Genomic DNA, 25,196 nt, shown 5'->3' on the forward strand with positions numbered 1-25,196 from the left:
ATATTTATCCAAGAAAACACAGCTAGAAAGAGGCAGAGCCTGAACTGGAATTCAGAGTCCACTCACCCACTAGACCACCATGCCTCCAAATTTTTTAAGGGAGGAAGACAAATATATAATTATTTCTATGCAAATTTTTTTAAGTTTAAAAAACGCACCAAGATAGCATGAAAATATTTCTATGGATTATTTTTCCTTTATGTTTCTATATTTCCCAACCACTTTAGACTGCAGATATAGCCGATTTCTTTTACTCTTGGTTTTAATTCTATCCTAAGTATGACCTTCACAATAATTCTCTAGAGAAGTCCAAATTAAGTACACATATATTGAAAAATTCTCCCACAAGTTTATCTCCTGTAGTCTTGTTTTAAACTACTTATCCCACCTCTTAAGACTGTAAGTGCCTGCTAGGCTGTTTTTACACGCATTAATAACACCTTACAATGATGCTGGGATTTATGGAGATGTCAATAAATTCATTTATTTAAAATCATGCGACTTTTAAATTATTTTGTACCTATACACGAGTGCCTTCCAAACAAGTACCAAAAATGCCCTAACATCACTTCCTGCTAAACTTGGGAACTCAGCTTTCACCAGGGCACCCCCTGAAAGGTATAAAGGGAAAGTGCATTAGAAATTATCATTAAACCACGGCTGTTGTTCATATTCCTGAGCTTGTACTAAAAGCCAGGTCGTGTGCCCAGTGCAAAGGCACTAATCCCACTGGCTGCTCACCAGTCTACCAGGTACTCAGTCCCATCCTCCCAGTTATTCAGGTAAGTACCCTGAGGCTTAATAAGTTTAAGCAAGCCGCCTCAGGCCATCCTTCAGCGGCCAGGTCTTGGGGACTTTCTCATCTATTATCAATGATGAGTGACTCCTGCAAAGTGTCTACCGTAAAGTCTCTGAAAGCTGAGCACTGATTCGCTTGTCATTTCCTTATACGTATAGGTGAAGATGATCGTCATTGTTAAAATTATTCTACCTCTTCCTATACAAGTTATCAGGAAAGGAGACTTCAGTCTGTAACCAAAGGACCTGTTATCCAGGGTCTCCAGGTTCTGAACAGCTATTTGTGCAAAGGAACATTTACCACCGTCTTCTAGGGGATTGTGTTGCGGACTTAGATGCCAGAAGCCGTCTGAGTATTTGGTTTGTGTTCAAGTTAACAATAGTGCCAACAGTTAAAGCTGTATGTAGTTTATGGAAAGGGGCGTAAGTCGAATGGCTGAAGAAGCATATGGCTTATAGAAAAGAGGGGAAAACTTGCGCTTGGGGGCAGCTTTGCGTGGATTATTTACCAACAAATGAAAGGCCCGTCATGTGGCCCCAGAGTATACTTCCCCTCCCACAGGCTGGAAGGGAATGCTGCATAAGTCAATAAAACCAGGGTCACAGTGAGCTGAGACCCTCTCCCCCAAGAAAGACGATTATCGAATTATAGCAAATTTCAGAAAGTTTTTTTTTTAAATCAAGAACAAAACCAGACTCCTTAAAACGCACTATTAGGAATTGTGACCGTTCCTAAAAGTGCCAGATAGATTTCCATCCATGCACTATGCAAACTAACACGCGTCTTTTCAATTTCTTTTAATGATGGGCTATGCAACAAAAATACAGCAGTGCTTTGTTTAGCCAAAATGAGCTGAAGCAAAAAGTACCAAAATAAATCAATAATAAACGTACATGGGCCACTTACCAAAAATCAAATCTTTTAATTCAACGTTTTACAGGAGGCACGTGCAGCATTCTGAAAGCAAAAAAATTCTCACAACACAAACCTCTACTTAAAAATCACTGCCAGGGGCTGGAGCCAGGGCAGGGTGTTATTTCTTTTTCAATATTTTTTTTTTAATGTTTGGATATTAATGACATCAAGTGCCGTATCGTATATATAATAAGGCAACATGGTATATAATAAAAGGAGTTAGAACACCTAGGTGCCAGACTTGCCTCTAGCATTCGTGGGTGTGTGACCCTGGGTAACTTAAATTATATCAGATTGTCAGTTGCCTCACTTAACGGGCAGAAAATAAAACTTGCCCTGCTTACTTGCCAGGGTTTCCTGAGGGTTAAACAAAATATGAAAAGGATCTTTATAAATTATAGCATCTATGAGTGCCGGGTACCAGCACTAATCTCCTCATTATCTGTTTGATAATCATGCCAAGCAGGACAGTGGGATGCAAGTGCCCTGGGTCAGGAGGTGGATGGCTAAGTTTCCAGGACTGATTCTACTGTTACACTGGTTGGACGTCAGGCAAGTCACAGGATTTCTCTGGGCTGCTGCTTCCCCTTATATAAAATGAGCCATCACCAATCACCAGGCTGGAGGTCTGGGGAGAGAATAATCGCTGTTTCACAACCAGAAAGAGGATCCAAGTTAATGACCTATAACTTAACTGGCCATCTCTTTCACCCACTTTTTCAATGTATCTTGGATCAGGCCCATAATCAACATTTACAAAGTATGCCTGCTTGAAATTTGCATTGAAAATATCAATCTCTTCTCTGCTTGGTTCGCTACAATGACTTGAGACACTTGAACCTTCCCAAGAAATACATTTGCTGTTTCTCCCTGAACAATACTAAAAATGATCAGGCAAATTCTCTTAGGATGATTGTTGGCAACTTACACCCACAGACTGTTTCTGCATGGCCTGTGTACTAAGAATGGACTGAACATTTTCAAATAGCTGAAAAAAAATTCAAAAGAGGAAGAACATTTCATGACACGTGAAAAGTATATGAAATTCAAATTTCAGTGTCCATGAATAAACTTTTATGGGAACCCAGCCAGGCTTACTCATTTTCTTATTGTCTATGGCTGCTTTATCCCTATAAGAGCAGAGGGCCCGAAGGGCCCACGCAAATCCTAAAATATTTACTAGCTGGCCCTTTCCAGAAAAAGTGTGCCAAGCCCTGACTTGCCCATCTCAGGACCCCCCATCAGTGAAACGATGAAGCACACCTGAGAAATACATACCAAAAATAAGGCAGCACCATTTCAAAGCAATGGTATTGATGCTTCCAAACCTTACGGTGGGTACTAACATCATCCTACTTTACAGATGAACGAAACAGGCTTGGAGAGATGAACTTCCCCAAAGTCACAGGTCAGTGAGCTGGCGATCAAATCAGTTCCCTATAATTCTAAACCTGACAATTTATATGGCGGGGAAAAGAAGATTTGGGCCTTTCTCATAAACCTTAAGGTAGAAAACATTTCCTGACTTTTCCCTCTCTCAGTGTGTTAAGCACTGTGGTAAGTAATGAATTTTAAATAAAAAATCTGAGATGTGTGTGATTCAAGATCGGTTTCCTTATCCAATTTAGGGTGTGTCTGCAGTTGTTTTGAGTTTTGTTCTTTTCAGAACAATCACAAACCAAAACGTACACGTCGGTCAAAAGTGCCACAGTCTCCCTGAAAGCTGAAGGTGACACAGGTCATTTCCCACACATCAAGCTACTTAATGTGTCTTTTTTAAATACAAGGGAACGTGCCCTCTGCTGAGCCAGATATAATCCCTACTGATCTGTTTTTGAAGGCAGGATGACCCAGACTGGCACGTATTTTTGCTAATAAGGATGGAGGAGGAACCTGCAAGCAGCAAGCTTGGAGATTTCCTGTTCCCAACAAATCGGGAATCTCCCAACCAAAAGGCAAAAGGAAATTCAGTCAGGGTTCCGAGAAAGTGTTTCGGCAACTTGTGTGAGAAATTGCATCCAGGGGGGTATAGGGTTGCTTGAGTTGACACAAAGCATGCAAACTGGCCCAGGCCAGCCATTCTCTACACTGGATTCATACAGATGCAACCATGTCAAGGTGTCCGTGTGTCCCAGCAAAGCAGACCAGTAAAAACGAATGGCTGTTGCCCTCGCAGTCGTTATGACTGCGATTTTTCTAGACTTGGAACCACCTGAGAAGAGAAACACAGGCCACAGGGTTGGTGCTGTAGACCAATGGACAGTTAAGTCAATGTCGGGAGGAGGCTATTGGAAAGGAAAAGGAGCTTGTTCAGCTGTTGGGTGTGGGCGGATAGACCAGGCAGACATTCTTGAAGGAGGTTTGGACAAGATCCGGTTTGGGAAAGTCTTTGCTGAGTCTCCTCTAATTCAGACTTTCAAAGAGGCTGGTCAACTTCCCTCTAACCCCTCGGGGATACATTCAACTCGACAGCATAGTATTAACGATGATTCTGGAGCTCCAAAACCTTGCGCCTTGGGGTTTGAAGGCACCTGTATGATTTTTTGTTTATTTCTTTTTGCACTTTTCTTTCTTCTTTCATTCACATCTTGCTGACACAAGTGGAAATTCCTCTTTCTTGGCAGAAAACCTTTACGTTTCCTGCCAAGCCATTCAGATAAAAATTCTTCCATCCTCTTCTCGTTGTCTGGTCCAGTTCTACTAAAGCTCTCAAGAAGGGCTGCAGGAAACAGCAACCAAAACATATAATCCAGGCACTTTTATTGTCCTGGACAATTTTACTAATTCTATTGGGTCTCTTTAGTCTATTCTATCATTTGTAGGGAAAGGAAGAAAAATCCTAGTATGGTCCCGCCAGCCAATGTAATATCCCCTCCCTATAAAATGAATGCAGCTCTCAGTTCATTCAACAGAAGGTTAGCAACCACTGCGACTTCAAGCCAGAGAGAAGTTGCCTCCCCTGGGCTCTCAAGCAGCCAGCCTCACAGAGCAATGAGTAAAGGAAGCTCATCTTTACTTCTCTTCCTTCCTAAGCATTATGGGCTCTGGACTCCTGGGGAGGCGTGGCCCAGAAGAGGAAGAAGCAAACACTTTTTTACACTTTCAACCTCATCTCCAAAGCTACACCACAAACCTGTCCAATAACGGCAGTATTCACAAATTACGGATCTGCCATCCAAACACGGATTCTGTGCAGTACTGACCCCTTTCTATAAGAGTCAGGCCATAGTCTGCCTTGCCAAGGGCCTCATAAATTACTCGGAATAAAACCAAGACAGGTGTGTATCTCCGGGAACCTGCCTTTCCTTTCAATCTGCTCCTCGTCTGCCCCATATTAAAGAGTGCCCTTCCAGGCTCACCCTTGACTGTCACACCCCTCCCGGTGCCGGCAAGGGATGTTCATCCGCATCACCAACTTGCCTCTGTCGTGTAGCTGCCTCTCTCTGTTCAACTTTTCTCCGACAAAGTCTTCGTTGGACCCCACACCACCTCTATCCAATACACCATCTCTCTTCTGCATACGCCAGAACCACCGAGCAATAATCCTAAACTCTCCTGACCCCAGCGTCTCTTTTCCTTGACCTTCTGTAGCTTGCACTTGACTCCTGAACTTGTCTGTAAGGTTTCCAAGAATTCTCATTTGGCCAATTTAATGGCTTCCTCTCTGCCCTGATGCTTCAACACAAACTTCCACCCACTCTTTTCAAGGAAACTTTGTGTACTTGTCTTTTTCTATCTTTTACATTTGAATGTGAATTTATTTACAAAACAGAAAGAGACTCACAGACATAGAAAACAAACTTATGGTTACCAACGGGAAAGAAGGGGTGAGGGATATATTAGGAGTTTGGGATTAACAGATACACACCACTATATGTACAGTACAGGCAACTATATTCAACATCTAGTAATGACCTATGGTGGAAAAGAATCTGAATCACTCTGCTGTGCAACTGAAACCAACATAGCATTGTAAGTCAACTACACTTTAATAAATAAACAAACAAATAAACGAATAAAGAAAGAATATATTTGAATGGCTCCAAAATGTGAATATCCCAGGCCTTTGTAAATTCGTTTAATGGGTCTATCTGGATGGACCTGAAATTCATTGTGGGGTGAAAAATCAACGTGTGTGCAAAAATGTAAGTTCTAATTTAATAGCATGAACAGAAAACAATCACTGAAGAAAACCTGTACATACACTTGCACTATAAAGTTTTGAAAGGTGGCGTTTTAATATGGTTGCATACTTCCATGTTGCAATGCATTTCTTAAGAAATCTAAAAACAGGTTTAGATTTATGCAGTAAAACTCCACATTCTAGGAGCAGTTTTTTTTAGTGCAAGAGAAAGCAATAATGAAATGATGAAGGAATTAAAGCTTACTCATAGATTGCAGCTCCTGACAGGCAGAGCAAATCAGTTGCAAATCTTTGGCTTTAAGCAAAACCCTACTAGAGAAACCACAGAAACCACCAAAAGTTTTGGTAAAATACTTCCTTATCCAATGTGAAGTGTCTTGCTATTTGTTCCATTTGAAGGTTTTAAGAGTTGAAATAATTTGCAAAAACATCAAGAGGTTCATGGGAGCTAGGAGGATTTTTATTCAATTACTTTTTAAAATATCCCCCTCATAAATACATATTCCTGAAACCCAAATATGGAATCATTTCTCCACATAAACAATGAAAAGTGAGAACGCAGAAGTCACAAATTAGCTTAATTTCAATGATCAGGTCATGAAATATAAATGAGCTGGACAATTTATCATGTCATTAAATCAAAATACACTGCTGGTGCATGTGGGGTTCTCCTTCCCCACTTGTGCCATGCTTAGGCCTAGTCTCACTGAAATCTAGTTACTGGTGGTATCAAGTCTTGAACTTTTTTTGTGCTCTGCCAGGCTGATCGCAGAAAGCAACACCTAAAAGTCCCCTTAAAAGGGAACAAGTAGGGACTTCCCTGGTGGCTCAGTGGTTAAGAATCCACCTGCCAATGCAGGTCACCCGGGTTCGAGCCCTGGTCCGGGAAGATCCCACATGCCACGGAACAACGAAGCCCGTGCGCCACAACTACTGAGCCTGTGCTCTAGAGCCCGTGAGCCACAACTACTACCGAAGCCCGCGCGCCTAGAGCCCGTGCTCCTCAATAAGAGAAGCCCGCGCACCGCAACGAAGAGTAGCCCCCACTCGCCGCAACTAGAGAAAGTCTGTACGCAGCAATGAAGATCCAATGCAGCCAAAAATAAATAATAAGTAAATAAATCATTTTATTTACAAAAAGAAAAAAGTGAGCAAGTAGATTCCATAAAATTACTGAGCAGCCTAACATTCTGAAAAATGCAATCAAAAAAGTAAAACCCAGTCTTGCAAAGAAGCTTCAAACCACAGAAGAAAATACAAAAGCGTTGGGAAATGGAAATGTTGCGGATCCTAAAATTGCGTGTATTCAAACTTAATTTTGAAAGTGCAAAAGCAAACTCTTTGGGGATTTCTGAAAACCGAAGCAATGTTAAAAGTCCAGATGATTCTCACTCCAATGCCTAAAAACCTTCTAGAAACACATGTCGCTTCTCTGCTCACAAACCTTCCAGGAAGCTCAGGGGTCTACACAACCAACCGCAAACTTCCGGGCCTGAATAAGGGCTCCGAGTGAAAGGGACCACCTTCAGCCCTCTCCTTCCCCATCCTCTGAGGCTGCTTCCCTCCCCACCCGACACCTACACGGTACCTGTCACACTTCTCACACTACTAATGGGCTATACACTTGTACATCTCCGTTACTAGAATATAAGCTCCTAGAGGGCAGGGGCTCAATCTTGCTAGCTCTGGCATCTCTTCTGCCTGGCATACCACAGGTACTAGAGCATCATTCTGGGGATGAATAAATAATTGAATGAATGGGGTGGGACTTGCAGTTACTGTCTTATAGTGATGTTGTTTCCAGGGCTGGCGGCTCAGCACCTATCTGATTAGGATCAAGCCCCAGAGGAAAGGACACTGGGGTGTCCATGTGGGCCCTGGCAAGGGGACCCCAAGAAACAAGAAGCCCAAAGTGAAAACACAGCTCCAAACCAGGGTGGGGTGACAAACAAGGGAGTGAGCGACAGAGGGGAGTCACCTATGACAGCCTTTTGCCAGGGGCTGGTTCTGACTCTTTTAAGCCCCTGTTTACTGTTGCCAGGTTATCAAGGAAGAAGATTATCTTGCTATTCATCAATTTAAGGACGGTGTCCTTCAAGGACAGATAAAACATTACGGACACTAAAGCAAGGAGAATGAAAATATGCAAACAGATAAAGGGCCAGAGAAACGGATAGGAACTACCCTACCCCAGACTTGCCTGAGATTTTTCATGTGTTCAATATTCACCTCATGGGAGTTGCTGTGGAGATGAAAATTTAGCCCATGTAGATGAGAGAAATACAAAGTGATTCGTAGTTTACAGAGATACCCACAACATTGGAAATACGGCAACAAACATTTTGGCCCACCTTGAGACGTTGAATTGTCATGTTAGATGTGTTTTGGAAAGCACTGATGACCGTTAAATAGATATACATACAATTGATGGATTAAAGACTAACAAAAAGAAGTTAAGAATTGAACCTTTTTCTACACATTCAGAGAAAAAGAGAGAGACAGCAAGGAAGGGGTAAGGGAAATAAAGGTAACTCTTCCAATTCCTTAAAAGGTAGGGCATTCTTGTGTAGCACATGGGTTTTGTTTTTTTTTTTTTAATTCTGGGCCTTTCATCTTCACTCTGGTAGGACTGCATTTGCCATAGGCTGATAAGTGAATATGGCAGAACTTCAAAACTCATGTCAGCCAAAGAATCTAGAGAGAGAAAAAAAATCAGACACAAAGCTGGTAAAAGGCAGCTATAAATTTTTTTAATGCCTTTTATTTAATTCTACCAGAAGATCACACAGCAGCGAGATCTAGATTTGGTACATCTCAACCTCAAGTCACGCACGCACATGGCCTCCATCCAATTTCTTGCCCCAAAGATGTGGTTTTCATTTAACTAGTAAACCGAGAGAGGTTGCTTGTAAGACCAATACATTAATAAACTCTTTCCACTTAAGACAATTTGAACCTTCCATTTAGTAGGGTGAGTCAAGGACTGAAGAAGAAAATAACAGAATGGAAAATGTAATTCTTCATGTAGAGATGAGAGCCTAGGCTGAAGCCAACAGTCATTATCCACAATTTATATCAGTACCTTGTTAAGGGAACTTCATTACTCTCATCCTTACTAAAAGGAACAGCAGGAAAGGCCAAAACAGAAACACTTGCATTTCAAGTCCATGCTGCTCTATACTTGGCTCGAGAGGTGGTTGGAGAGGACAAAAGAAGCATGTGAGCCCATGAAAGTTTGTTAAGATATCAGCTCCACTCCCAACACCAGGGGTGCCGAAACACATGAACTAGAATATCTACAGCAGTACCATTTGTAACCAAACGTTTGAAACTGCCAGTGCCCGTCAATGGCAGGAAGGATTTGTCAATTGTGGCATTATTCATACAACAGAATAGCAACAGAACAAGGTGAATGAACGCCCAAAACTGCACAACATGTGGATGAATCCTGTAAACATAATGTAGAGCAAAAGAGGAGAAGCCAGATAACATATTTATAAAGTACAAAAAACAGCCACAGCTAGTCCATGCCGGTAGAAGTCAGGGATGGGGACTCAAAGTTGCTGGTGACCATCTGTTTCTGGGTTTTGGTGCTGGTTTCATAAATATGATTGGTTTGTGAAAGTCATCGAACTAGGCAACTTATGATATGAGCATTTTTCTACATGCGTATTTCCTTCAGGAAACAGTGGTTAAGTGTCAGTTCTAAAAACTTCCAGACAGTTCTTAAATGTCCTCTTCTTCAGATCTGTCTCATGTGCTCCCATTCATAAGCGCTCTTTCTTAAATATGAAACTTGTGGCTGTGTGTTTTAGGTAGCTTATATCTGCCACATATAAAAACTGTTATTCTAGAACAGTATGGAGGTTCCTTAAGAAACGAAAAATAGAGTTACTATATGATCCTGCAATCCCACTCCTGGGCATATAACCAGAGAAAACCATAATTTGAAAAGATACATGAACCCCAATGTTCACAGCAGCACTATTTACAATAGTCAAGACATGGAAATGACCTAAATGTCCATCGACAGATGAATGAATAAAGAAGTTGTGCTATCAATACATATATACAGTGGAATATTACTCAGCCATAAAAAAGAACGAGATAATGCCATTTGCCGCAACATGGAAGGACCTAGAGAGTATCATTCTAAGTGAAGCAAGTCAGAAAGAGAAAGAGAAATACCATGTGATATCACTTGTATGTGGAATCTAAAAAAATGATACAAACGAATTTATTTACAAAAAGGAAATAGATGCACAGACATAGAAAACAAACTTACGGTTACCAAAGGGGATAGCGGGGCGGGGTGGGTGGGGGAGATAAATTAGGAGTTTGGGATTAACATATACACACTACTATATATAAAACAGGTAAACACCAAAGACCTACTGTAGAGGACAGGGAACTTATACTCAATATCTTGTAATAACCTATAACGGAAAAGAATCTGAAAAAGAATAGACCCGTATATATATATATATATATATATATATATACACACATATATATATATATATATACACATATATATATATATATGTATAAGGGAACCACTTTGCTATACAACTGAAACTAACACAACGTTGTAAATTAACTATACTTCAATTTAAAAAATTTTTTTTAAATGTTACTCTATCATAAAAAGAACTCCCCAAATCGGGGATGGGACAGAACTGACACGCAGAGGCAATTCATTGAAGAAGAAATTTAAATGTGTAAGAAAATGGCAACTAGTTTTCTACTTCATTACATAATGAAAGAAGTGAAAACTGAAATATGATACTGTTTTGTGGTTTTGCCTTGATACCAAATTAGGAAGTGCTGGTAAAGGCTGAGTAATGGAGAAAACACTGTTATCAGTGGGTAAAAGGAGTATATTTTATATACTCACATCTTTGTACACCTCTGTGACAAGTCTTAACTACATATACTGCTTGACCCAATCCTGCCCTTGCTGGGTACGTACCCAAAGCAGTAATTTAGGTTCCTGGCAAAGACTTAGCTACAAGGATGTTCACTGAAACATGATTTATAAAAGAAGGGATAAAGTTCCTAAATGACCACACTAGGAGATTAATAATATCCACAAAGCAGAGAGAAAAGGGGCTGGGAGGGGAGAGAGCAGGGAGTGGGGGTACCAAAATGTTAGTAGCCGTGGTTATCACTGGGAAGTCGATGATGAGTCTTTTTACTTCTCTTCTATTTCTAAAATTTAAAAAAAAAGCTTTAAAAGAATGATTAATTCAGAAATAAATGTGCCTTTTCAGAGCTGTTTCAAGCTTAAATATTATAGCCCTAATATAATTTCTTCTATATAGTACTTATTGGCCCTTTAAGAAAGCCTTTGGTCTTTTCGAAATATGAGTTAATGGTAAAGAAAAGAAATGCCAGAACTCTCACCGTGATTGCCACAATCAAGTATTTGCTTGGGCATTTCTTTGCTAAACCCCCCTTGGGGGTGGGAAGGAGGTATCAGACATTCTGTGAGTTCATACCCAGTTTAACCCTCATTCCCCAGACAAAATATAACCTGTGAGGATTCATTTGTTTCTCTTCCCTGCAGCAACGACCCAGTTGACTCAGCACACGGTTACTTATTAATCATTCTATGTGCAATTGCATGGTTCTATAAAAGCCGCAATGTCTTCCATTGCCAACTCACACCATTTCCGGGCCCTTCTGACCCTATGTAGCTCTGGGCACTGTATTATCAGTTCACCCTGCCCAGCTTCTCACCTCTGCTCCTAGTAAGTGTCAGATTCAAAAGCAACCTTGATTGCAAAATTTTCAAAGATTGCTCAGAAGTCTGGATGAGATACAATTTCACGGCCTTTTCTATCGCAGGAGTAACCGTATCATGGGTTTCACTAAGTGGCATATTTTTGCCTTCTGTAAGGGGCAGAACCTTCCCCCTAAGTGAAAACTTCAAGACTTTAAAAATCCTTTCCTATGAGGAACTGAGAAGGACGTAGTGAGTCTAAGTACTTAAGGAATAAAATAGAAGAATTTCCAACTCCTATGTCGCTATGCTGAAGCCATGTGAAAGATACATACGTGTAGAAAAAAGACTAGAAGGAAATGTACTAAAATGTTCATTTTCATCCACACATGAGTCATAGAATAAGGATGATTTTTGTTTTCTTTAGCTATGTTTTTCAATATTTTCTATATCGATTAAGTACCGCTTTTGTTATTAGAGAGCCATATTCACATGCTACAGGCCACAGAAAGTGTAATGAGATAAAAAGAATAGAGAACTGAGAATCAAGGGCCCTGGGATCTGGGGCTTCTCACAAACACTCAAGTTTACACAGTTTCCAAAGCTGTCTTCCAAAGGCATTCCTTCCAAGGGTATTCCTTCCAAAGGCATTCCTTCCAAGGGTATGCAGAAAACATGTGACATTTATTATCCATGTCGAGGCTGAAGATACAGGGGAGAATAAAGAAAGGACCCAAGACTGGGGCATGATCGGGTTTCACTGTTTCTACCAAAAACTCTCTCTTACATTTTAATGATGCTTTTTTGGCAGGGAGGGTAGGAGAAGAGAATGTATTTTTCACCCATAAAAGTGGAACAGAGTGTGCCCTCACACTGACTCTAAGAATAAAATCACGTTAACTGCTCCAAAAGTGGAGGAGAGCGGGTTCTGCAGGATTCACACGTGCTGTTCCAGTTCAAATATCTCAGTTCAGCCAGGTCCCCTGCGTGCCGTCCCTGCCCCACCACTGCCTGTGGGTGACGAGATGCAGAACAATCATGGTGGTCACCATGGCGTATCCCTAGAGTTGGAGAGTCTGGGAGATAGGCATTTCTGTCAACCAGCAGAATTAGCTGGTAAAATGAAAAAGTGTTAGATGCTTAATGGGCTAAAGGGAGGAATTGGTCTCAAAATCATCCCACATCCTGGTAAATGTACGGGTTGCACACATTTTTACTGCCCCCTTCCTTGGTCACAGCCCATCTCAGAGGCTCTGTACCTCAGTAATGTGTGCAGTGGAGACGGACAGCACTAAGGCAACCCAGCTCTCCCGGTCCGTGCTCGGACCTGGGCTTCCCACCGGCTGCCCAGGAGGAAGGGAAAAGCCTTCAGCAGCCGACCTGGGATTTTCTCTGGAGTACAGGGAACACAAATCATCATTTACTGTTAACACTTTATTTTTTTATTTTGCATGCTGCACCAGACACATGCCCCAGAGATGCTCATGAAATGCCTGGCTCACCTGGAGAGATGGAGCCTTTCATGAGCACCAGGCTGGGCTCGCAGAGCTGCCCTGGACAGACACACGGGCAAGAAGTGTTCTAAAGGAATCAATCGAAAAGCCTAACACACATGAGAGCGTTTCCCTCCCTTCTCTTTCATTACATCCCAAGCAACTAGAAGTTACTTACTTCTAAGGCCCAAGTCTGGCTCTAATTTCTAAAAAGGGATTTTTTAAATTGTACGAGTACTACTTTCTGAGTCTCTGCAATCAGTCCTGCAGCATGAATGAATGAGTATCCTGCACAGAGCTGGATAATGAGTTTGTAGTCAATGTTTGCTTTTGTGGAAAGCTGCCCATTTATTCGGATTTAGAAGCAAATAAATATTATCATAGTCTCCTACCATTTTTTTCCTGTATTTTCCAGTTCTCCTTCCCTTTCCTCATGTGAATCCCAAAATGGGCCTGCCAGAAGACTGGCTCCTCTTATGAGCACAAAGGGTTTTCTGAGCCACTGATTCTCCCAAAGCAGAAAGAACCTCAGGGAATTCTTTAGGAACATTAACCGAAATACAGCCAACGGCCCTCAGGAGGGGTCTGTGTTCACTCCAGTGTGGAAGCGACCCAAGAAAAGTGATGGTTGTGAAAACCTAAGGACCAAAACAGACCTTGTCCATTTCCATTTCAGTTCTTACAACTTTCTTTTTGGTCATTATACACTGGACCACTGCCTCATGGCTTCTCTTTCTGAGACACATTGAAGAATTATAGAAATCTTGGCCCATTATGTTAATTCTACAAAAACACCCTCATTTTATATTTCTTCCAAAGGACAAAAAAGCGATGTAAAGTAGATTCCTTATGGTATTGGACTAAAAAAAAAAATTGTAGAATGGTTTCATGTACTCTGTGGGATAAAAGGCTTGCAAATGTGCACAAGTCTTTAATAGGATATAATATAAAATATAAATAGTCTAAGTGTTCAAAAACTTCAAATGGCTATTTTATCAAATTTAAAATGAAGTAAAGGTGCACATTACCTGTTACTATCTGGGCAACTAGCTTTTCTTTTCCGTCTGACTAATTCCACCTAAACCACATAACCTCCTCCACCCCCCAATAAGACACACAGAGATTTCTTTTGAAGATCCTTCTCTGTGAGAAATGGGGAACTGACCCCCCAAATTCTAATTTCCTGACTCTTTGTTTACTGGGTGGTCTGGTTCAGAATTGGGTCTAGAGATGTCAGCTTTGTGTCAAAACTTCTTTCAACCGAATTCACCTTTCAGCCAACCCCAGGGACTTGGCTGGCTTCACCCCCAATGCCTATTTATTCATTTCCTCCCCTTGAAACGTTAAAACCGTCCTGTCGTTAACCAGCTGGTAGACTTGAGCAAATCCTCATAAATCAGCCCTTTGCCGGGGTGGGCGACCTGGGAGTTCGTGGTGGCTCTTTGCTGACACAGAGAAAACTAAAGCACATTTCGGTTCACAAAGGAACCTTCGCGTCTTCGCAGGCCTCCTCTTTCATCTGTCGGTTCCGAGTGCGTTTTTGATGAACTGTGCTCATCGCCCCCCCACCCCCGCCCCCGCCAGGGCCGCACAGAGGGTGATAGCGCAGGTCTGGAGCCTGGCTGCCAGGGTTCAAGCCCTGGCCCTCGCTACCCTCGGCGCACGAGTGATCTCCCCAGCGCCGTTTCCTCTTCTGCAAAGTGTGACGATGGCGGTGCGCTTGCCGTGAGGATTAAGGGGATGCCGATGACACGTGATCTCCAGATGTCAGCTCTCAGCCCAACCTCTCCCCCCCATGCTGACAGGCACTCTGTCTGCAGAGGCCTGGGATAGCTGTCCTGCCTGATTTATATAAAGGCAGCCGGCTGCCTGAGAGGCACATCTTGTGCAACCTTTCGAGTGTATTAAGGTCCAAGAGAGACCTCGAAAAACTACTAGATGACCAAAACCTATTACCCAGCCATAAAAACAATGAAAATAATGCCATTTGCAGCAACATGGCTGGACCTAGAGATTATCATACTAAGTGAAGTAAGTCAGACAGAGACAAATATCACAGGACATCACTGATATGTAGAATCTAAAAATTGATACAAATGAACTTATACACAAAACAGAAACAGACTCACAGCCGTAGAAAACAAACTCATGGTTACCGAAGGGGAAAGGGTGGGAGAAGGAATAAATTAGGAGTTTAGGATTAGCATATACACACTACTATATATAAAACAGATAAACAACAAGGACCTGCTGTATAGCACAGGGAACTCTACTCAGTATTGTGTAATAACCTATAATGGAAAAGAATCTAAGAAAGAATATATATATATATATATAGAGAGAGAGAGATGTATAGCTGATTCACTTTGCTGTACACCTGAAATTAACACAACACTGTAAATCAAGTATACTTCAATTAAAAAAAAAAAACACACCACCACACCACCTAGGTGATGTTCCATCCACCTGTGTGTCTGTGACCAACGGAGTGATACACATGTTTTTAAGCGCTGCCGTGTGCCCGTGACACTGGCAGAACAAAGTGCTCTGGACCAGTTCCCCCGAAATGCTCGCCTGCCGCAACTCAGTCCAGCTCTGTGAGCTGAGGAATCAAACTCCACCTCTTTGGGCCTCTGTTTCTTCATTTTGAAAAATGGAAGTGATAGCAGCCCCCCTTATACAACCTGTGGGCAGGAAATGGGTTAAGTGCTTACCAGCTTGTATAGAAAAGCAGAAACCATTCTATACGAGTAAGTGGGTTCCAACTCATACACTAAGATGGATAACAGTACGAACAGCAATACCACTAGCTGTTGAATGTCAGGCTGCACAAACACTTCAGAGCTCTGATTTCCTTAAATCCTCATCACAATCTTATTATTCCCACTTGCCAATGAGAAAACCAAAGCTCAGAGAAGGAAAGAAAGTTCCTCAAGGTCACACAGCCATCAGATGAAACCTGGGTCTGCCGAATCCCAGAGCACACGCGCTCAACCCTGGACAGTACAAGCCCCAGAACCTTCTTACTGCGGCAGGTCTGAACTTGTCGACTGAGCTCAAGTCACAGACAGAATGATGGAGAAGGATGGCCACACAGGCTGGCCAGCCAGATTATCAAATCAGGCGTTGTGACCAACAAGCACACAGATGCCCTGGGCAGCCTGACCGAAATCCTACTTCAACTGCATTTAACATTTTTACTCAAAGCCCACAGAAGCTGGTGCTGACCCAAAGGTGGCCGCAAAGATTCACCAAGGTGCCAGAAGGGAGCTGGGTTCCAAGCAGAGGCGCAGAGAACGGCCCTTCCACCGTACTGTGCGCTCCTTTGCCCCGAGGTCCTAACAAATCCTGTTTAGGCCCATAGATCACACAAAATCCCTCATGAAAACAGATCTGTCGGCTCAGTTTTCTAATCTTTCTCCTCTGCCCCCATCCAGGATCAAAAGCAGTCCTTGGGGCCAAGAATCCTGAAAGTATCTTTCCCCCCGCCACTCCCCCTGACAAACACACATATATGTGACTTTCTCCTCTCTTTCAGAATCTCTCTCTCCAGGTGCTTGGCCCAGCTTGGCCCCCCAAAAACTCCACAGTTAGTGGGAAAAAAGCAGAATAAGACAGGAATGCATGCACACAGATGCCCAAGGCAGCACAAGCCCATCGGTCATGCAAATGGACTCCCAGCCATTTCCTCACCTTTCATGTGTCTCAGACAACCTGCTTCTCTAGCCCTAGGCTATCGAGCAAAATAAAAGGTCCAAAACTTAGTTCAGTGAGGAATTCCTCCAAGGAGCTACCTCCTGAGTCTTCAGCTAGCTGTGCTGCCTGCTCTGGACTTGGGTTGAAGGTGGATTATTGATCATCGCATCCTCTAGCTGCCCAGCTCCGAGGCTCCACTGCCCAGAGGGGGCTGAGGAAGCAGGCCAGGCCCGGGGACCAGGAAGAACAGAGGCTCTGCCCTCTCCCCTAGGCACTTGTGAAACCTTTCCCGCAATCGCGAGGCATCCGCCAAGCTATTGGACAGAAAACACATACTACAGTAAGGAGACGCCCCTGTTTGTTTATTCACTGACTCCTGTCCAGTTCACGAACGTGCTGAGCTCCCACTGGGGGCTTGTTTTTTTAATAAAATATATTTATTCTACTCTCCCCTTTTCATTTCTTGAGCTCAAGTCAGAATACCAAAATAAGTTTGGCAACTTTTTATTTCTATATCAAATGTCATATCGGCCTGCTCTAGACTGAAAAAATATGCACATTTACATGAAAGAGTTGCTTGACTTGTGAATTCTCTAGGATACTTGCAACCATCGTGGTCCAAATGAAGGCACTGTCCTGGGATGCTTGAAATTCAAATGACTTTCATTTAAATTGAAAACAATACTTAAAACTGCATTTAGAATCAAAACCCTTTTGTTTATAAAAATCCTAAGGAGTATTTCTAGGTAAGGCAGAAGTATTTCTAGGATAACAAGACCAGGTTTGACTTTGGACTTTATTCTTTAAACAATTGTAGAGAATGGAGGGAAAAAAACAGGTTGCTGTTGTTTTTCCCACTCTGAGTATTTCAGCACATGTCATTTAAGAATAAGGATATTCTCCTATAGAACTACAATACCATTATTATACCAAAAAATTAATATTAGTAGAATAATTTTGTCTAGTATACATCTATATTCAAAACATGGCACATGGGGACAGCCGATGAGACAGGCTTGGTCCTTCCTCCTGGGACCTTCCCGAGGTGCTAAAAGTCCAAGGACACATGTAGTAAACGGCAGCGCTGGGTTAAAAACCCAGTCTGACCCCAGGACCCAAGCCTTTGATCCACGATCTCCACTTCTACTTGCCTGTGGCTTTATAATGTAGAAAGTTTAAATGTTCAATTCGACGGAAGGATGATCATGAATAAGCAGTTTATCAAAGAGACACAGAAACCAAAGACAAACGATAGAGTGAACCAAATTATAAAACACAGATGATCAGCAGAGACAAGAAAGAGGTATTTTTTTTTTTTTGCGGTACGCGGGCCTCTCACTGTTGTGGCCTCTCCCGTTGTGGAGCACAGGCTCCGGACACACAGGTTCAGCGGCCATGGCTCACGGACCCAGCCGATCCGCGGCATGTGGGATCTTCCTGGACCGGGGCACGAACCCGTGTCCCCTGCATCGGCAGGCGGACTCTCAACCACTGCGCCACCAGGGAAGCCCAAGGGGTATTTTTAATAGCGCAAAACTAATGTCAACAATTCCACGCCCCTCAGTAGAAATTCTCCGAGCCTCCTGATCTCTCGGCTTGTCCAGTAAGACAATACAACAGTATCATATGCTGATGGGATGCCTCATGCATAATTTTTCCCCCAATTTTTTGTATTGTGGTCAAACACACAAAAGGTTACTATCCTAACCCTTTTTTTTTTTTTTTTTTTTTGATGTGGACCATTTTTAAAGTCTTTATTGAATTTGTTACCATATTGCTTCTGTTTTATGTTTTGGTTTTTTGGCCCCGAGGCATGTGGGATCTTAGTTCTCCGAGCAGGGATCGAACCGGCACCCCCTGCACTGGAAGGCGAAGTCTTAACCACTGGACCACCAGGGAAGTCCCTATCCTAACCACAGTTCAGTGGTATTAAGTACATTCATATTGTGGTAGAACCATCACCACCATCCATCTCCAGAACGGTTTCCATCTGCCTCTTGTGGAACTTCTGAAGAGGCTGTGCTTCAGGCAATATTTATACTCACAATTCTATGAACATTATTCATTAAACCCAGACATGGGTGAGACTGGGCCAGAGGTCAGTTGTCCCAAGACAGATACCACATAGCTCTGCCTTCATGGGCTCAAAGTCTACTAACTGAATGAGACACATAATCAAATGATAGCAAAAACAGATTTCAGGTGCCGCCCAATTGAGAAATCAAGTGGAGAGAGCAGATGCGCTGCCTCCTGGGCCTGAGGACATGGAGGACCCAGCCGGGTCCCAGCTGAGAGGATGCTTGCTAATGATAGCAGGCAAATGTCACAGGGGGCCAGAGGTCACCCACACCACCGCTCTTCTTTGAAACAAAAAGTTCCGGGGAAAGACAGGACAAAAACGTGCATCCCCCAAAGCACAAAGTTTTAAACATTAGCTCAAGTTTCAGGCACATAGCTTCCGCTGGGGCCCCAGTTTGCGGTAAGTAGTCAGTTGGTCCTATCGTGAGAGCAGATTGCAGGCCACCAAGCTGCAGGAGCTGACGTCCACAGTCACACGTGAACGTTCCTTTGGCCGCTACCAGCACTGCAGAGCCCACGGTCCTGATCATGTGGAACGTACGCCTTTGAAAAGATTGCCTGTTCTTACCACCTAAGGTAGAACACAAAACAAAAAGATGGCGCCTTTGATCACCAAGGAATTGATCATCCCCTCTCAAGAAGAAAGGAGAGCTCTTCCGGGAGGAGCACACAGAAGGGCTCCGTCAGATTGAACCAAGGCCTCTTCATTCATTCAACACATCTGCATTAAGTTCCTACTACGTACCAGAATCTAGTAACTAGACCCCGTCCCAGGCCCTTGGGCCTTATCAGTCAACAAAATAGACAGGACCCCCCTCATTGGGAGCTCAGAGTTCAGTAGTGGAAACAGGCAGCATATTAGAGGTAGCAAGAAATATGGAAAAATAAAAAGTACAGTAAGTCCCCTACATACGAACGAGTTCCGTTCCAAGAGCAGGTTCTAAGTCCAATTTGTTCGTAAGTCCAACCAAGTTAGCCTAGGTACCCAACTAACACAATCGGCTATATAGTACTGTACTGTAATAGGTTTATAATACTTTTCACACAAATAATGCAGAAAAAACAAACAAACACAAAAAATAAACATTTTTAATCTTACAATGCAGTACCTTGAAAAGTACAGCAGTGCAGTACAAAGCTGGCTACAGGGGCTGGCACCAAGTGAACAGGCGAGAAGAGTTACTGACTGGAGGAGGGAGAGGAGGTGGGAGATGGTAGAGCTGCAGGATCGCCAGCAATAGGAGACGGAGGGCAAGCTGCAATTTCACTCATGCCTGATGTTGATGGCATAGGTTCAGGTTCCTGGCTGGATTCAATTGTATCTGTCCTCTTGAAAAAACAATCCAGTGATGTCTGGGTAGTAGCTCTTTTTTTCTCATCACAGATGACATGGTAGCACTGGACTGCATTCTGAATGGCCGCTGCAACCTTCGTGTACCGTTCTACGTTTGGGTCCTGTGCCTCAAAAACTAACAGTGCCTCCTCAAATAAAGAAAATCCCCTTGCCATTTCCTGAGTCGTGAATCTCAGCAGTACCAGCTACAGCACTGTTGCTTTTACACTTGCTCCTGGACATCCTGGGCTTGAAATAAAGATACTGTACTACTGCAGTCTATACAGTACTGTACAGTAAAGTACACAAAAGCACAACCACTTGTAGAGGATGCACGCATGTGACAATGTACATCAGACACGTGAACTAACTTACGTGATTGGACATGCGAACGCACGTTTGCATCTTTCAAAGTTCGCAACTTGAAGGTTCGTATGTAGGGGGCTTGCTGTAGAGTGATACAAGCAAATTCAGGTGATGGGAGTGGGGTAGGACGCGGGGGAAGGAAGCAAGGCAATCGTGGTGGACCTCCCTGGAAAACTGGCATGGAAGCAGAATAGACATGGAAGAGGAAGGAACAGCTAAATCAAGAGGCCCCGAGCACGAGCTTCCCTGTGTGTTTAGGAAACAGCCCAGAGGGAGGCCAGTGTGGATGGAGCAGACAGAGTGATGGGGAGAGTGTGGGCAGAGGGGCAGAGCACGCAGGGTCTGGGAGGCGTTTGTGAAGACTTTGGCTCCAAGTGAAATGGTGACCGGCTTAGTGAGCTTTGAACAGAAGAGTGATGTAATCCAATTTATGTTTTTAAAGGCTCACTCTGACTCGGTGTTGATGAGAGATGGTAGGCAGGCAAAGATGGGAGCAGGAGGCCAGGGGCTGCTGATGTCATCCAGGAAGGAGCTGAAGGTGGCTCCCAGCAAGGTGGAGAGCAGGGAACAGGTGGTTCATGAAGGTGAAGCAGCCGGAATTTCCTAACAAGCTGGACTTGGGGTGCGTGTGTGCATGTGTGTGTGTGCGTGTGTGTGTGAAAGAGAGAGAGAGACACAGAACATGGTTCCAACATTTGGGCCTAAACAACAGAAGGATGGCCTTGCCATCAACAGGAGATAGGAAATGGGGGTCCCAGCAGGTTGGAGGGGGCTGGCAATCAGCTCAGTTCATCAATGTCATGTTAAAGGTGTCTATTAGATATTGTAACAGAAATGTCTAAAACATAGTTGAATATATGAGTCTGGGCTTTTTGGGAGAGAAGTCTGGACTGAAAGCACAAATCTGGAAGCTAAGAATAAATCAAGAAACCGATGTCACGTCAATTCCTAAGGCTGCTTGCTTTCACCAAAGGGATGAGCGGAGAGAGAGAGAAGAGGACCGGGGACTGAACTCTGGGGCCCCTATCATTAAAAGTCTGGAGAAAAGAGAAGAAGCCACCGAAGGAGATGGACCAGCAGGCGACAGAAAGCAGAGAGCAGGTGGAGAGATGAGCTGGATACCAAGGAAAGAAGGAACACGGAGGAGGAGGGAGTGACGAGCTGGGTCAAACGCCGCTGACCGGCCAAGATGATGGAGACTGAAAACTGCCCACTGGATTTAGCAACGTGGGGTCACTGATGAACTTCACAAAGCAGCTGCCACAGAGCGAGAGATCAGGGGAAAGGCCAGAGCAGGTGTAAAACGGGATGGCTGAAGAGAAGCCACGGGCAGTGAATGTAAATGACTGAAAATTTGCTGCAAAAACCCGGGGTGGCAGTTGGTGGCGGTGATGGGGATCAAGGAGTGTTGTTTGTTTCTTTTAAGAGGATGGACGTTTATATACTGATAGGAGCGATCCAGCAGAAAAACAAAATAGCTGACATAGAAGAGAGAGGGGATGGTGGTGGGAGTGATGGTGGCAGAGATGGGGCATCTGGAGGAACTGGCATTAGGTATCACCTGGGAGAACAGGGGCAGCCGACAGTGAGGGCACCGATGCTGGGAGCTGAGTAGACATGGTTGCGGGAGGTTGGCTTCCATCAGTAAAAGGAGAAAAGTAACATCATCAGCTGAGAAATGAGGCAGAAGAAAGAGTTATTGGAGTGATGAGTAGAAGACACGAAACAGTCTCCAGAAAGAATGGGAAAGTAAAAGAACTGGGGGAGGATGCTCCCAGGAAGTGACATTTTATGTGTGATTACCCTTTATACGGTCTACTAAATAAAAATTAAGAAGAGTGAGTGGAATAATGTTATTTCGTTCTAACAGCATGCTTATTTCTCAGGAATGGTCATCGTAAACTGCAAACATTACCAAAAATGTTGAAAAGATGAGCTTACATACTTAAAGACCCAATATTTTATATGGACCTGATACTAGTTCACTTAAAGATAACACATAACTGATACTGCCAAGGGCTGAGGTATATCACTGATGCTTAAAAGGAAGTAAGACCTGTATCCTTTTTATAAACTCGATGGCTTCCTCAATAGCCAGTTCCCCTTGGAATTTAGGGATGTCTGGTGTAAGTAGTAAAAAAAAGTAAGAAACAGTAAACTGAGACAATCTCAGCTCAGAATTATACAGCAGAATCACAGCTCAAAAGTATATAGCCGTGGGCTTCCCTGGTGGCGCAGTGGTTGAGAGTCTGCCTGCCGATGCAGGGGACACGGGTTCGTGCCCCGGTCCGGGAAGATCCCACATACCGCGGAGCGGCTGGGCCCGTGAGCCATGGCCACTGAGCCTGCGCATCCAGAGCCTGTGCTCCGCCACGGGAGAGGCCACAACAGTGAGGGGCCCACGTACCGCAAAAAAAAGAAGTATATAGCCGTAAAAGATTTTAGAAGCATCAGGAAATTCAGGACTACTCTTAAAAGACTTTTTGCAAACCTGGGCCTGCACAGATATTTCCAAATTGCAAAGGTACTCGTAACACTTGCCCATTATCTGGACCAGTGGCTGAAACTTTTTCTGTAAAGGCCAGAAAGTAAATATTTTCAGTTTTTCATTTTGTTACAACTATGTGATTTTTCAATAAAAAAGCTACAGCATGCCCAAACAAATGGGCATGGCTGTGTTCCAAAAAATGTCTATTTACACAAAGAGGCAGTGGGCTGGATTGAATCCTCGGATTGTAGCTTGAAGACACCTATAATCTAGAAGACAGGCATCCTCTAAAGATAATGTCAGAGTATCATAACTTCTTATCTGCACTAAAATTATTACTACCTAACAAAAGGAAGCTCCAAATGCAATTCAGATGATAATGGCTGACATGATTTAAATCCCAAGTAAAACGTCCAAAGGCTATTCCTAGTTTATATAGATCTCTTAGGATAACTATACAAACATCTTTCACCTGTAATTTCAAAATGTAATTAAAAACTTCCATGAGCCTACACTATATCCCTCTGCAATTATTATACCCATTTTCCGGACAGTTAATGGCCTGGGTTGGAATGTACTATTGAAATACTTACAAAAAGGGAAAAGGTCTTATATGTCCTACTAAACAAAATCAAGCACTAACAAGCTGGAGAGCTCAGCCACACACCCAACTTTCCAGAAACTGATGCTTCCATCTATTAACCGGGCCAGAAAAATAAGACTATCATCTTCGGATGGTGGAACTTCAGAGTGGTCCTTTCATTTTATTTTATTTTATTTTTTTAACATCTTTATTGGAGTATAATTGCTTTACAGTGGTGGGTTAGTTTCTGCTGTATAACAAAGTGAATCAGCTGTACATATACATATATCCCTAAATCTCCTCCTTTAGATGGAGTAGCATTCCTTTTTCATGTTTAAGCCCATCTACAAGTTTCTCTGCAAAAATTCTGACTCTCCTGAGCACCACAGTTTACAATGTGACCCCAAGATTCCAAGTCAATCTTAGATTCTAAGGTTTAGAGCGCACTGTCTAGAGCTTTCTATGATGATGGAAATGTTCCATATCTGCTCTGTCCAATACGGCAGCCATGTGGCTATGAGCACTTCAAATACGACTAGCGTGACTGAGGAACTGAATATTTAATTTGATTCCATTTTAATTTATTTAAATTTTTAAAATTTTTATTTTATATTGGAGTATTGGTGATTTACAATGCTGTGTTAGTTTCAGGTGTACAGCAAAGTGGTTCAGTGATACATACACATATATATCTGTTTTTTCTCAGACTCTTTTCCCTTATAGGTTATTACAGAATACTGAGTAGAGTTCCCTGTGCCATACAGTAGGTCCTTGTTATTTATTTTATATATGGTAGTGTGTATCTGTCAATCCCAACCTCCTAATTCATCCCTCCCGCCCACCTTTCCCCTTTGGTAGACCTAAATTTGTTTTTGAAGTCTGTAAGTCTGTTTCTGTTTTGTAAATAAGTTCATTTGTACCATTTTTTTAGATTCCACATGTAAGCGATAGCATCGGTATTTGTCTTTCTGTCTGAGGCTCTTCACTTATGAATGGCTAAATACAGCTAGTGACTACCAAGTTGGACATAGCACAGTTTTAGACAGAGAAATGAAAACGCCATCCCCCCGGCCTGCAACGCTGTTCTCCATGGCTCCCCCATGGCTGTGTCTTCTGGTGTTCATGGCCCCTCAGTCCCTCACCATCTCAGCCTTTTCCTGATCATCAGAGCACCCGGTCCAACTGGTACCCTCACGTTCCCTGTGCACAGACTGTCTCTCAACTAGAAGGCAGGCCTGGTCCTCGGTATTGAGTTCAGTGGACTCAGGACAGCGCCTGGTTTCCGTCAGTGGGCAGTGAACATGGTGGCTGATGGCCTGCTTTCCGGAATGAATGAACGAGCAAGCTAACGAACGAAGGAACATAGCCACAACATATACAGTGGTGGACACCAAAACGCCCAACCCAGATCCCCCGTCCTTGAATGACCCAGCTGGTGTCAGCCAACACCCTTCAGCTCGGCCCATGCAGGGCTGCCCAAGTGGCAAGAGCTGTCTTGCTCCAGGTCACCCTTGTTCCTGGAGCAGCCCTCACCTGATAACTCATCGATGCGAGAGGATGAAGGTCTGGCCATCT

The 25,196-nt window shown here is 43.2% G+C and overlaps 1 protein-coding gene across 2 annotated transcripts in view; it reads right to left on the reverse strand.

Moving 5' to 3' along the window:
* Positions 1-25,196, reverse strand: part of GLI3 (GLI family zinc finger 3) — a 269,151-nt gene that overhangs the window by 197,434 nt on the left and 46,521 nt on the right. Inside the window, exon 2 of one of the 2 annotated variants that reach the window (XM_089917837.1) lies at positions 8,478-8,552. The exons of the other annotated variant lie outside the window; for it this stretch is intronic. Within the exon in view, the coding sequence (XP_089773963.1) occupies positions 8,478-8,552 (75 nt within the window). The remainder of the gene's footprint in view (positions 1-8,477; positions 8,553-25,196) is intronic. 2 annotated transcript variants of the gene reach the window in all.

The sequence above is a fragment of the Delphinapterus leucas genome, chromosome 9 (assembly GCF_059928025.1).
Source record: "Delphinapterus leucas isolate spDelLeu-1000000601 "Yukka" chromosome 9, BTC_Dleu_Yukka2, whole genome shotgun sequence".
NCBI classification, from domain to species: Eukaryota; Metazoa; Chordata; class Mammalia; order Artiodactyla; family Monodontidae; genus Delphinapterus; species Delphinapterus leucas.